A 15000-nucleotide genomic window follows, 5' to 3' on the forward strand; every position below is an offset into this window, starting at 1 on the left:
CCTGTGTGTGCCTTCTCTAATACACACTCACGGGCGTAATGTACGGGGTTAGAGGGGTAATAATATAAGCCTACATTTTACAGCTAAGACAAGGTTCTCACGCTGCTGTGAAGATTTAAAATATAATATAGAGATAGAGAAAATAATAAGAGAAAATTCAAATGGCCAGGGCTGAATGAGCGCCCCTGTGTCTGTGCGCATTTGGCACATGTGGACACGGAGACCCGTGCACTGTTATACTGTGTCCAAAACTACTGTATAATATGTACAATGCCAAAATAGTACATGTCAAGTGTTCTCTGCCTGTGAGGTAGGTAGATGGCTTGATGGATCGGTGAAAAACCTTTCAACACAAAAAATAAAGAACATTTCATTAATCATTCAGATAAATTAAATGCATTATACAGAAATGAAATAACAAAAATATACACTTCAGTAAAGCCACTTTTGTCTAAACTATCATTTATCCTAGTTTTAGTTTTACATTCATTAGTTTTTGAATCAGAGGTGAGTAATTTCAAACAACAAAGATGAAATAAACTGTGGTCTACCTTGCATTTTTTACACTTTCTGTAACAATTACATTTTTAAAGTATACATTTTAGAGTTTACAAATATTTTAATAAAGACTTTAACCAAGGATTTTCTTTTACAAAGAATTATTTTCCTTAAATTAAACCAAACATATTTACACTAGTTTTAAGATTTAACCAAGGATTTGGGGTAATTACTTTTAGTATTAATTAACATAAGTGTGGGAAACACTATCTACATAAACAATCTTTTCAAACTTAAACATTTATTTTAATATCAATATAATTTTTTAAACTTAAATGCAGTAACTATTTCCCAAAGCATAAATACATTTCCACAATTGAGCTTCCATAGTTCCCAAACGTATAAGCAGCAAATATGAGTCCGAGCTTACCGATAGCCCGTCTAACTCAAAGTCTTCCTCACAGTGGAAAGTGGCTTGTGCTTGGTTTGCTGTCCTCTCAGTATGTCACACTCGGGTCAAATGACTGCTGCATGCATTTTAAGGTCTACTAGGCACGCCCGCCCTTGATTGCTCTAATTCAACTCACCTGGCGGAGCAGTGCACACCAGGCTGCGCTTAGCTGTAGATTGCACAAGGTCTAATCAGCGGCCACGCGCAAGCAGCAGCACAGAGCAGGTAGTGGGCAAGAGGAGGAAGAGAAGAGAAGAGTAACAGCCACACCTACACCTACACCTACTAGGTCAGCGCAACAGTACAACAAAACCACGTTTAAGCTCTAAGCACAAGTAGAAGCGCAAACACTTATCTCAGTCAGAAAGCAACGCGTCCTTGACTGATGGACGCAGTTATAAACTATGCATTTAACAACTAAACTTGTATTGGATGTTGTGTTTGTGTTGGTGCTTAAAAATTATAGTATAGTTCATAGGCATGTCACTATAAATGTTTGTTTGATGTATGTTTCCAAATTTGCAGTATTGATGGAGCACTTGAAGATGGGTCATTTGGGCGACTAGTAAACGATGAACACAGGACACCAAATTGCAGAATGAAGTTGATTGAAGCAGAAGGGAAGCCACATCTCTGCCTTTTTGCACTGAAGGAAATTGTGGCAGGAAGTGAAATTACTTATGACTATGGTGGGAAAGAATGGCCCTGGCGGAAAAAGGTGGGTCATTTAAAAAAAATTTTCCCCTATGAATTGTTGTTTAAAACCTACATATCTAGATGTCACAATTAGGGATGCAACTAACGATTATTTCAATAATCGATTAGTTGTTTCAGCCCTAGTCACGATATTTAAATGTCCTCTTGGTGGTATTCAATCTGGTTTAACTAAATCTTGAATTTGTATGACTTTCCCAAGTGATGATTGCAAGCTTATCTGTTTTGTGTCCCCTTAACAAGTGTGTTTTACTGAGTGGCCACACACTGGAGGTGAAACAGTGAAAGCATCAGTTTGAGCTCAGATGTCATTATGAGGCTGATGGACAGTGTCCTTCTAAACCTTGGGTTTTTCTGTGTCAGACATATACATGCACCTTTTACTCACAGTCACTTTAGCTTCTTAGTATTGTCTTACTTTGGCTTCACTTAACTAGGTAAGGGTTAATCACTCTGTTTCCTTGCAGTTAGGGTGAGAGTTAGAACTGTATTTAACTGAAGGTGAAACAGAAAATGCTTAACTATGTGTGTGTGTCTGACACAGACAAACTCAAGGTATGTGAGAACACTGTCCTGACATCTGAGCTCAAACTGAGTCTTTCACTGTTTCATCTCCAGTGTTTGGCATACTCAGAAAAACACACGGGTTGAGGGGACACTGGTTAGAAAAGACCACTCGTATTGGATTAAATACATTTCCACTGCCAGATGTTTACAATATTTGTTCTACTTGTCATACCCAGCTAAAGATCGCAAGCATCCCTTCTGGTCAACAGTGTGTTGCAGAGCCTATTGCCCATGACGTGGAGCACCATGTGATCTCTACAGACTCATTCACAGGTGAGTCCCTGCTTGAGTAAGCACCAGTGTTGAGAAGGTTACTTTTAAAATGTATTCCATTACAGATTACATGCCCCAAAATGTATTCTGTAACGTATTCCGTTACGTTACTCAATGACGGTAACGTATTCTGAATACTTTGGATTACTTAATATATTATCATGCCTTTTACAACAACGTGAATTTGTTGCTGTGTGATTTATTACTATTACTGAAGGTCCGCGACTCCGAACTGTAGTAAAGGGACCTCTGACTAATACGGCGGGGTCCCTGTCGGCTCGTAGCCGAAAAATAGCTTTACTTTGTTGTGTGGGTCAACTTTTCTTGCGAGAGACAGAGAGAGGCGTTGAAAGGCTGCTCCAACGGAACTTATTGTTTTCGGAGGAAAACAGGAACACGGTGTACAGTCGAGTCTTAATAGCTTACTTACAACTGGGCTCGTCAGGCACTCTTCTTGGCTGCAGTTGTTATTATTATATTTACATGCTTCCAGCTCCCGTTTTTCCTCGATGACAGCTCGTACCTTTCCACTCCCCTTTTTCTCCCTCCTCGCGCTCACAGACCCATAACGTGTATGGCAGTCCATTCTCCCTGCAGCACGGACTACACTGCCCATGATGCTACATTCTTTAGAGCTATGCTTGTAGCATTCTGCCTGTTAGCTTAGCACAACAACAACGAAAAGGCGCTCTCTCACCCAGGAAACACGCAGTCGCAGAGAGAGAGAGAGAGCGTCGCCCTGTAACCATGGCAACCGTAACGCTGCCGCCTGGAACAACAGCACGTAGCTGTCAAACAAAACCCAAACAGTCCTGACCCGCGACAACATGAAACAGGAAAGTACCGCAGTGTAATCCATTTATTTCAACAAAGTAACTGTATTCTGAATACCACCTTTTTAAACGGTAACTGTAACGGAATACAGTTACTCATATTTTGTATTTTAAATACGTAACGGCGGTACATGTATTCCGTTACTCCCCAACACTGGTAAGCACTACCTGTTAAACCCTGGGGTCTTGCAAAGCACTATGTCTCCATGTCTTGTGTTCTCTTCTACAGACAGAGAATTAAGAGCAGAGTGTCAGTCATCTAGACCTACAGCAGACAACTCTGAACATGAGGTTAGCATGGATTCATCTGTTTACTAAAGATTGTATCAATGTGTAGTTTGGTAAATAGTGTGGTTTGTAAAGATCATGTTTATCAATTGATTACAATTATACTGCATGTACAGTCTTTAAACCATTGTAAGTACAGGTAGTCATCATTTAACATTGCATTTCCCTCTCAACATCATTTGGGTGTTTTAAGGTTTGACTGAGAGTGTCCCTCTTGATCAGATGGACACTGTACCATTGATGCTTGTTCATCTCTTTAGGTGCATTCTGTTGGAGGTCAGCGTGGCACTTCTTCTCTGAAAGAGTTAATTGGTGAAGTTGGTGTCCAGTATCAGGAGTTGTCACCCCAAGCGTTCTCAGAAGAACTTACCAGTGGTCAGTTTTGAGTAAATGTTGTTAACTTCTGGCAATGCATGACATGCCTGAAGGTTTGCTGCATGAAAAATGTGCCAGTATTGGGACATTTCTGATGATTCTATAGTGTCTTGATGGATATTTTGAGTAGAATTGTAACAGTCAGGGATGTGAATTGATTGCGTTATGCGTAGATGTGTTTTTTTTGACTTAACGAAAGTCAAGCACTGAATCTCCTTGTGTTCCCTTGTACAGAGAGCAAATCGAAAGAGGTGCCACAATCATCCAGAGCTGTGCCTAACGACTCTGCTTGTGAGGTGAGTTGAAATTGACCTTTGTTTTAAAATTGACCAATGGTTAGAAGTGTTATGGTGTTTACATGAAACTCCATATTGAGTATTTTAGCAAACATCTGGCAGCGGTGGTGGAAATGTCCTCTATTTAGAACAGGAGGTCTTTTCTAACCACAGTGTCCCCTTAACAAGTGTGTTTTACTGAGTGGCCACACACTGGAGGTGAAACAGTGAAAGCATCAGTTTGAGCTCGGATGTCATTATGAGGCTGATGGACAGTGTCCTTGTAAACCTTGGGTTTTTCTGTGTCAGACATATACATGCACCTTTTACTCACAGTCACTTTAGCTTCTTAGTATTGTCTTACTTTGGCTTCACTTAACTAGGTAAGGGTTAATCACTCTGTTTCCTTGCAGTTAGGGTGAGAGTTAGAACTGTATTTAACTGAAGGTGAAACAGAAAATGCTTAACTATGTGTGTGTGTCTGACACAGACAAACTCAAGGTATGTGAGAACACTGTCCTGACATCTGAGCTCAAACTGAGTCTTTCACTGTTTCATCTCCAGTGTTTGGCATACTCAGAAAAACACACGGGTTGAGGGGACACTGGTTAGAAAAGACCACTTGTAGTGGATTAAATACATTTCCACTGTAGCTGCCAGATGTTTACAATATTTGTTCTACTTTTCATACCCAGCTAAAGATCGCAAGCATCCCTTCTGGTCAACAGTGTGTTGCAGAGCCTATTGCCCATGACGTGGAGCACCATGTGATCTCTACAGACTCATTCACAGGTGAGTCCCTGCTTGAGTAAGCACTACCTGTTACAGTTTTTGCCCGTTGCTTGAACACTATAAACCCATGCTTAGACTAAAGTAACACAACGTGAAGCTGTTGTTACCATACCTCAAACACATGTACCCCTACCTTAAACAAAAGCGCTGCTTTGCACCCCAGTTCCAATCATGCAACACACCTACTCCTTTAGGCAACACACATGGTCCTGCATGCTACACTCTATTTCATACATAAGACACTTCGCTCACAAAATGAAATCTCAGGGTGCCATTCGGAAAACACATGTATCCAAAATACAAAACACATCGGGTAATTGCAACCACTCAAATACACACCTGAAGGCACCTACTTGCAAAACCGAACACCAATTAGCCAACTACAAAAAGCCCTCAGCGTAGCCATTCCAAGAACTTTGCAAGCATGGATGGAGGGAGAGCAAGAGGATATTTACCCCGGTGCCTGGCGGGAGAGGACATTGCTTGCGATGTTGATGAGGTCCTGTGGCCAGACCCCAACAGACGGCGGGATCCATGAGCCCACGTATGCACAATTGTCATGGTTTTTTGTGTTTACAGTATAGTGTGTTGTCTATTGCAGTACTATTGTGTTGTTGTTGTTTTATTCGCTTTACCTGTATTCATGGTACTGCAATGTGCAGTATTGAGTAGGTCTATTTGCGTTTATGGTTGTTTGGAAATGTGTCTCCTGTAAATGTGCCTTCTGTATAAACAATGGAAATCAAGGACTGCAGTGTTTTATGTACAGCAGACTAGTGTGTTCCCCCTGATCTGTGAGTGTTTGCATATGGTGCAGGTATGTGTCATTTTGTCAACAGAGTTACATTTTGACAAAGGAATGTCAGGTTTTGACAGCAGAGTTTAGGTTTTGGGAGTAGAGTTCCAATTTGGCACAGATGTGAATGGTATATTTCCCAGTGTTGTGTCATGTGTACTTGTGTGTACAGTTTTGGCACAGCGAGCGGGGTTTTGCAAAATGTGTTCAAGCAGTGGGCAAAAACTGTAAACCCTGGGGTCTTGCAAAGCACTATGCCTCCATGTCTTGTGTTCTCTTCTACAGACAGAGAATTAAGAGCAGAGTGTCAGTCATCTAGACCTACAGCAGACAACTCTGAACATGAGGTTAGCATGGATTCATCTGTTTACTAAAGATTGTATCAATGTGTAGTTTGGTAAATAGTGTGGTTTGTAAAGATCATGTTTATCAATTGATTACAATTATACTGCATGTACAGTCTTTAAACCATTGTAAGTACAGGTAGTCATCATTTAACATTGCATTTCCCTCTCAACATCATTTGGGTGTTTTAAGGTTTGACTGAGAGTGTCCCTCTTGATCAGATGGACACTGTACCATTGATGCTTGTTCATCTTTGCATCTTTTTAGGTGCATTCTGTTGGAGGTCAGCGTGGCACTTCTTCTCTGAAAGAGTTAATTGGTGAAGTTGGTGTCCAGTATCAGGAGTTGTCACCCCAAGCGTTCTCAGAAGAACTTACCAGTGGTCAGTTTTGAGTAAATGTTGTTAACTTCTGGCAATGCATGACATGCCTGAAGGTTTGCTGCATGAAAAATGTGCCAGTATTGGGACATTTCTGATGATTCTATAGTGTCTTGATGGATATTTTGAGTAGAATTGTAACAGTCAGGGATGTGAATTGATTGCGTTATGCGTAGATGTGTTTTTTTGACTTAACGAAAGTCAAGCACTGAATCTCCTTGTGTTCCCTTGTACAGAGAGCAAATCGAAAGAGGTGCCACAATCATCCAGAGCTGTGCCTAACGACTCTGCTTGTGAGGTGAGTTGAAATTGACCTTTGTTTTAAAATTGACCAATGGTTAGAAGTGTTATGGTGTTTACATGAAACTCCATTTTGAGTATTTTAGCAAACATCTGGCAGCGGTGGTGGAAATGTCCTCTATTTAGAACAGGAGGTCTTTTCTAACCACAGTGTCCCCTTAACAAGTGTGTTTTACTGAGTGGCCACACACTGGAGGTGAAACAGTGAAAGCATCAGTTTGAGCTCGGATGTCATTATGAGGCTGATGGACAGTGTCCTTGTAAACCTTGGGTTTTTCTGTGTCAGACATATACATGCACCTTTTACTCACAGTCACTTTAGCTTCTTAGTATTGTCTTACTTTGGCTTCACTTAACTAGGTAAGGGTTAATCACTCTGTTTCCTTGCAGTTAGGGTGAGAGTTAGAACTGTATTTAACTGAAGGTGAAACAGAAAATGCTTAACTATGTGTGTGTGTCTGACACAGACAAACTCAAGGTATGTGAGAACACTGTCCTGACATCTGAGCTCAAACTGAGTCTTTCACTGTTTCATCTCCAGTGTTTGGCATACTCAGAAAAACACACGGGTTGAGGGGACACTGGTTAGAAAAGACCACTCGTATTGGATTAAATACATTTCCACTGTAGCTGCCAGATGTTTACAATATTTGTTCTACTTGTCATACCCAGCTAAAGATCGCAAGCATCCCTTCTGGTCAACAGTGTGTTGCAGAGCCTATTGCCCATGACGTGGAGCACCATGTGATCTCTACAGACTCATTCACAGGTGAGTCCCTGCTTGAGTAAGCACTACCTGTTAAACCCTGGGGTCTTGCAAAGCACTATGCCTCCATGTCTTGTGTTCTCTTCTACAGACAGAGAATTAAGAGCAGAGTGTCAGTCATCTAGACCTACAGCAGACAACTCTGAACATGAGGTTAGCATGGATTCATCTGTTTACTAAAGATTGTATCAATGTGTAGTTTGGTAAATAGTGTGGTTTGTAAAGATCATAAAATATTTGGGTAACAATGTTTTATGTTTCATTTCATGTTTTTAATTTTTTCCAGTGTACAATTCATAGGCTGGTATTTGAATCGGTGAAACTTGACAAATGCGGGATATGCCATTCACCTTTGACAGCTATCAGATGGCACGGTCTAAGATGCAAGCGTAAGTGTATTATTTATCTTGTGTTAATTAATGCATTTTTTCACTATACCATAAGTTACCATGAGTCAGGTCTACATTTTCATATGTAAAGAATAAAAAAAATCACTTCAAAGTTTTATCAATTCAAACCATTGCAATGATACACAGTGTAATGGCAGATACTATCACATATCATGCATTTGAGTTTGTCTGCTTAGTGTGGCAGAGAACAGAGAGCATACTGTAATAATGTATGTTGCCCTCTTACTCTTTGTTGATTAGACTGTTGAACTTTACAACTTTAAATCTTTGTTTCACTCTTTCAACATCAAGCTCATATAAGCTAAATAAGCATCTCACCGCGCGCAAGGCATGCCGGTCCGGGTCAAGGGTCACGACTACCCAGCATGCATTGTAAACAGTAAACACTGCCGCGTGTGATAGCGATATTGAATATTTTGAGCGTCCTAACGTCAATGTTTTAAAAGAATTTGGTACGAAACGGGGATACAGTGCTGCTGGGAAGAGAAAGAAAGAACTCGTGGCCCTCGCTTGGGCGTTTTCACTACAAAAAGCCCCTATAGTTTTAACAAAACAGCAGGAGCGGGAGGCTATGCTACCTTGGATATAAGTCTCTGCTCGAGATCGAGACTGACAGTTGTCAGATGACAATTCCAGATCCCTTAGAGCTGAGAGAAGGTTGGTACAATGAATCGACAGCTGCAAATAAACTTTCACTTTCAAAGCCTCATATCCGGAGCCATCAGCCTCTGTGGTGCCCGGAGACGCTCGTGCGGGGTTTGGCCACTGACGTCTTGCAACCCTGGCACAGCACTTCCCCGTAGGCCTATATCCATGGATGTATTAAAAGAACCAAGCCTATATCTGACGGAGAAGTATAATTCAGCCTTTACATCGTGGGTAGTGGTGTACTCTGACCCGGCCGCGCCGTGCATGCGTACTGACAATGCTGATTTAGCTTATTTGTGATGTTACAATGCAAAAACCACAGTTCCTGATTTGATCTGTTATATAAAGATAAAGCAAAATGCACAAATGTTTAATTATATTTAAGAGAGTATCAACATGTATGAAGTAAACTGCCCTCAAGTCTGTTTGTCATTCTGTAATTACACATATACACACAAACTTGGAAGATGATGTTTTAATGATAATAAACCCGTTGAGTAAACATTGCATCAAACTTGCAAACTTCTTACAATGTCAATATAGGAAGCCCAATAAGGTACTGGGTCTGATTAATCCAGACCTATTCCAATAGATCAATCAGGCAATTTGCAATACAAATGCTTGATGGTGTCTCTACACATTTTCAATGACTTTTTAGTAGAAGTCCTTTTCATCTCAATCCTTATTAATTAATGTAGGATAAACATTTTAGCTTTTCTGTTTCTCACTAGATCATTCTGCCAGAAGTCTTTGAGCCAAGAATGCATTCTGAAACATGGCCTATGTGGCCCATAATGAGTAGTTTGGTCAGGTCAATTTAAGATAATATATATATATCTGCTTTTTATTCTGAATTATGCGTTGGTTTTAAATTCACTTTATGCTTGTTTATATTTAGTGGTCTTCGTGAATATAATTTGTGATGTGTGGGATCGCTACTTTTTAAATTATAACTTAATGAATCATCGGTTGTTGTCTAATGCTGTGGTTTCTTTGTATTTGTAGAATGCCGTTGTGTGTGGCATAAGATCTGCCTCCAGACATCTTCAGAAGACTGGGATATGTCCGACGTAAGTGTACAGTGAAATTCAACCTGGAAAGACTCAGATATGGAGAAAGAATTAGACATGCTTTATTGAACATTAAATATTTGGTGGTCAGACCCCGGCGGGAAAACTGTTGATAAAAGCATTGCTGATTGAAGTAGGAGGTCTTCCCCCGGGGTCTGGACACTGGTGGTGGTATGGAGGCAGGGGGCAAGCATGGGGGTGCAGGGGTGGTGGAGGGATGCGAAAACGCTGCGAGGCCGAGCTATGGGTGAAAGAGCTTAAATGCCCGGATGCTGAATGGAGGCGTAGGTGCGAGGGAGCTCCGGATTGGCTGTGAGCAGCTGAAGGGAGTTGAGATGATGATGATGGAGACGATGTGCAGGTGTGTCTCCCAGGTTGAATTTAAGCAGGCTTCATTATAATATAGTTAATATTGACGTAGATGCAGTTCGTGAAGATTGCCACATGTTGCTTGCTCTTCCTTTTTCTTTCATCACAAAATTATAAGGATAATCAGTTTTGTAAGTGTTGTCTCAGATAGAGAATTGAAAGCAGATAGATTTTGGACTGGATAGAGTGTAGAAGTTATGTGAGAGAGGCCAGAAATAAATAAACACATTGTAAAAATATTACTTAGATTTTATTATAATCCTTTGTATGAAATTGTTTTGTTTTTTTTACAATCTAGTCTCAAAGGTTTTACAAATTTTGATCTGTGGGGGTCATTGTGGGAGGGGCTCTGGGACCAGGTTAGGGCTAGTGTCTTAGTTTTTTTGTTTTGTGTTTGTTTTTTTGTTAATGTCATTGTTCAAAAAATATAAATTGAATATTAGAAATGGGACAAATATCAAAAAAGTACTGAATCGATCACAGATTGCAAATTGATCAAGCAGAATCAAAATACTTGCACAAAATACATATCTGCTGCACATTTTCTTCTTTAAATCAGGAGGTATTTCTTAGTACTTTTAAGACATCTAGAGACTTTGGTTTACGTCCCGAGCTCTGTGACGTGAACAATTTAGCATTTATCCTTCCCATGTTTATTTCTGTTATTTAATCTATGCTGTATTTACGAACAGGGTGATGTCTCATCTGATGAAGAATACATCCCAAATTCTGCATCAGATTCAGAAAGCTCAGGAACAGAGTTGTCTATTGAGTTACCTGGACCATCAAAAAACTCCCATGCTGCTAGCATGCCTGATTTATGCGTTACTTTTGCTGAAAAAGAACAGACCATGGATGTTAAGAACAACTTTGAGCACATTTTGAATGATCTTGAAACTACTGATGATCTTCATCCCGACCAAGAACCAGACAGCTCAGAGTCATGCCAGCAGAAAACAAAAGATGCATGTAGCGAAAAGAGTACTGTGGATATTAGCCAAAATGAATCCCCAACCAAGTCAACAAAATTAATCAAAAGCACAGTCAATTTTTGTTTTGTGTGTGGAAAACCTCAAACAAAATTTGCACGTCATCTGGAGACGCATGTAAATGAAAATGCTGAAGTCGCCCAGGTGCTTCAGTTACCCAAATCATCAAAGGACAGAAAAGTTCATCTTGAAAGGTTACGAAACCTTGGTAACTTCAAGCACAACTCTGCTGTTAAAACCACAGGATCAGGTTGTCTTAAAGTGAAAAGGATCTCAAAAAAGAGCAGCAGCAGCGCTGAGACATACGAGTACTGCTTATACTGTAAGGGTATGATATCCAGAAAAGAAGTTTCTCGGCATATGAAAAGATGTGCTTTAAGACCAGAGAATAATGCTGAAGAGAAGCTGAAAGATAGAGTCTTTGGTATAGCATCTACTCAATCCACAATGTCTCAGCCAATTTCAAGTGAACTCTACTCAGTACTGGGCAAGATGCACAAGGATGATGTGTCTAGTGCAATAAGGAATGATCATTATATTATGCAGTTGGCTCAGTCTCTTTTTAATAAGCATGGAAGTGACAGATCAAAGCATGAGTATATAAGACAGAAAGTAAGGGAACTTGGGAGATTACTTGTGACTTTGCGTCACACAACAAGAATCCATAATATGGAAGAGGCAATAAAACCAGCCAACTTCTTTATTCTTACTAATGCTGTCAAGAGAGTTTCAGGTTTTGATACTGAAACCAGCACATTCAAAGCCCCAAGTTTGGCCCTGAAGCTTGGACATTCTCTCAGAAAAATAAGTGATATTATCATGTGTCGTGCTCTCATGGAAGAGGATCAAGAGGCGATCGATTCAATCAGGAGGTTTCACACACTTCATGAAACAAAGTGGTCTGAATTAGTTTCCCATTCAGCCTTATCAAACCTGAGTGAGGCAAAATACAACAAGGTCGACAGCCTTCCACTGACCAGAGATGTTCAGAAGCTGCAGTTATATCTTGGTCAGCAAGTGGAATCAGCTAGGGAGAAACTAGGTGATAACCCAACAGCAGGAACTTATGCAGCACTAGCAAAGGTGATCCTTTGTCAAGTGATTTTGTTCAATAGGAGGAGGGAAGGTGAAGTAGCACGTATGACTGTCAAAAATTTTGAAGATCGTGACATGTCCAAACTAAACGATGACATCAGCTCTGGGCTTACAGAAGTTGAGAAAAGGCTTTGCCAACAGTTTGCCAGAGTGGAACTGAAGGGGAAAAAAGGACGAAAGGTGGCTGTGATCCTGACTTCTGATATGACCGATAACCTGTCACTCCTCGTTAGTAAGAGGAAAGAGTGCGGGGTATCTGAAAACAATATGTACCTTTTCGCCATTCCTTGTAGTGATGGTCACTACAGAGGGCAGTTTGGTCAGTTTGCAGATGCTTGCGGAGCTGAACATCCTCAGAACCTCAGATCAACTAACCTTCGCAAACAGATTGCCACGATAAGCCAAGTCATGAACTTGAAAGATAATGAACTAGACCAGCTGGCCGATTTCCTCGGCCATGACATTAGGGTCCATAGAGAATACTATCGACTGCCCCAATCAACAATTCAGCTGGCTAAGATCTCCAAGTTGCTCATGGCCATGGAGAAGGGAACTGTGAAGGATATTCAAGGAAAAACTCTGGATGAAATTGGTGGTATGCATGGTTTATATGTTGTTAAATTGGCTTGGTGTTTGTGAATATGGTTGGTCTAATAACATTTTTTCAATTTTATAGATGACATAGATGGGATGGCTACTGGATCACAGCAACTCCCTGATGCTTCCACATTGCGAGGTACTGAAATTATTGTATTCTGTGTTATAGACTTTGCAGTTGTATTGATAAAATATTTAAAATTTACATTTTTATATATTTAGATAATGTTATTGCAGTTCTGTTTGTACTTTGCTGTGTAAGTATTTGCTATTTTGCATGTTCTCCCACTGTAGCTTGCTATCGCCAGTGTGTGAATGTGTGTGTGAATGGGTGAATGACTGAATGTAGTGTAAAGCGCTTTGGGGTCCTATGGACTAGAAAAAGCGCTATACAAATGCAGGCCATTTATACAAATGCAGGCCATTTACTTAGAAATCATGGAGGGATCTGAAATTTTCAGCGTTGGTACATGTCCACTGTGAGAGACAGAATCTAAAAGAAAATTCCGGAAATCACAATGTATGATTTTATTAAAATATTTTTGTATATTACTGCTTAAAATAAGTATTTGAACACTTGCTTATCATGCAGATTTCTGACCCTCAAAGACCTGTTATTCTGCTTTTAAACAGTCCAACTACACTCTGCTCATGATTCTAATTTAGCAGCACCTGTTTGATGCCGTTAGCTTTCATAAAGACACATGTGCACCCCACAATCTGTCAAAAGTGTTGCAGCAACATGAGTAAAACCAAAGAGCTGTCCAACGACACAAGAGACAAAACTTTAGACCTTCACAAAGCTGGAAAGGGCTCCAGAGCCACTGCCAAGCAGCTCGGTGCGCGACAGTGCGCGTGCACGCATGTGCGTGTGCGCGATGGAGCGCGTGCAGGTGACTGTGTGTACCCTCTGCAAGACTCCTGCAGGCGCCCCTGAATGGAAGAGGCTAATGTCTTCCTCGGACTGGAGCCCCACGTAAGATCTCAGCTCGTGGGGTGTCAGTGATCCTAAGAAAGGTGAAGAATCAGCCCAGAACTACACGGGACGAGCTGGTCAATGACCTGAAGAGAGCTGGGACCACCGTTGGCAAGGCTACTATCAGTAATACACTGAGACGTCATGGTTTAAAATCATTCATCACACTGAAGGTTCCCCTTCTTAAGCCAACCCATGTCCAGGCCCGTCTGAAGTTTGCCAGGGACCATCTGGATGATCCAGAGTCATGGGAGAAAGTCCTGTGGTCCGATGAGACCAAAATAAAACTTTTTGGTCTAAACTCCATTGTTGGGGTTTGGAGGAAGAAGAAGGATGAGTCTCATCCCAATAATACCATCCTACAGTGAAGCATGAGGGTGGAAACATCATGCTCTGGGCTGTTTTTCTGCACGGGGGACAGGACCACTGCACTGTATTAAGGAGAAGATAAACAGGGACATGGATTGTGAGATTTTGGGCCAAAACGTCCTTCCCTCAGTCAGAGCATTGAAGATGGGTTCTGGCTGGGTCTTTCAACAAGACAAAGACCTGAAGCACTCAGCCAGGAAAACCAAGGAGTGGCTCCGTAAGAGGCATTTCAAGGTTCTGGAGTGGCCTCACTAGTCTCCAGACCTCAGTCCAATAGAAAATCTGTGGATGGAGTTAAAAGTCTGTGTTGGCCCAAAACATGACAGATCTACAGAAGATCTGTGTGGAGGAGTGGGTCAAAAGACCTTCTGCAATGTGTGCAAACCTGGTGAAGAACTACAGGAACTGTTTGGCTGCTGTAATTGTTAACAAAGGCAATATTAATATAGTTTGACTCAAGTGTTCAAATACTTATTTTACAAAGAAATATACAAAAAACTTGTTATAAAATCATACAATGTGATTTCCGGAATTTTATTTTAGATTATGTCTCTCACAGTGGACATGTAGCTATGATGAAAAGTTCAGACCCTTCCATGATTTCTAAGTGGGAGAACTCGCAAAATAGCAGGGTGTTCAAATACTCATTTTCCTCATTCATATATATATATATATATATATATATATATATATATATATATATATATATATATATATATATATATATATATATATATATATATATATATATATGTATGTGTGTGTGTATATATGTATATATATATATGTATGTGTGTGTGTATATATGTATATATATATGTATGT

General features: G+C 40.5%; 1 protein-coding gene across 5 annotated transcripts in view; it reads left to right on the plus strand.

Moving 5' to 3' along the window:
• LOC146554368 (uncharacterized) overlaps window positions 1-15000 on the plus strand; it is a 21885-nt gene that overhangs the window by 2304 nt on the left and 4581 nt on the right. For all 5 annotated transcript variants that reach the window (XR_014889366.1, XM_085253133.1, XM_085253132.1 and 2 more), the window contains 15 exons: window positions 1475-1667; window positions 2407-2503; window positions 3566-3627; window positions 3885-3999; window positions 4234-4295; window positions 4970-5066; window positions 6148-6209; window positions 6475-6589; window positions 6823-6884; window positions 7559-7655; window positions 7744-7805; window positions 7939-8041; window positions 9716-9780; window positions 10842-12828; window positions 12910-12969. Coding sequence is in view for 4 of the 5 variants with exons in the window: in XM_085253133.1 (XP_085109259.1) it covers window positions 1475-1667; window positions 2407-2503; window positions 3566-3627; window positions 3885-3999; window positions 4234-4295; window positions 4970-5066; window positions 6148-6209; window positions 6475-6589; window positions 6823-6884; window positions 7559-7655; window positions 7744-7805; window positions 7939-8041; window positions 9716-9780; window positions 10842-12828; window positions 12910-12969 (3239 nt within the window). In the remaining variant the exon portion in view is untranslated. The remainder of the gene's footprint in view (window positions 1-1474; window positions 1668-2406; window positions 2504-3565; window positions 3628-3884; window positions 4000-4233; window positions 4296-4969; window positions 5067-6147; window positions 6210-6474; window positions 6590-6822; window positions 6885-7558; window positions 7656-7743; window positions 7806-7938; window positions 8042-9715; window positions 9781-10841; window positions 12829-12909; window positions 12970-15000) is intronic.

This window comes from Mchenga conophoros, linkage group LG18 (genome assembly GCF_057382185.1).
Source record: "Mchenga conophoros isolate Kocher_MC1m ecotype Shallow Benthic linkage group LG18, M_conophoros_male_GT1.1, whole genome shotgun sequence".
Lineage (NCBI taxonomy): Eukaryota > Metazoa > Chordata > Actinopteri > Cichliformes > Cichlidae > Mchenga > Mchenga conophoros.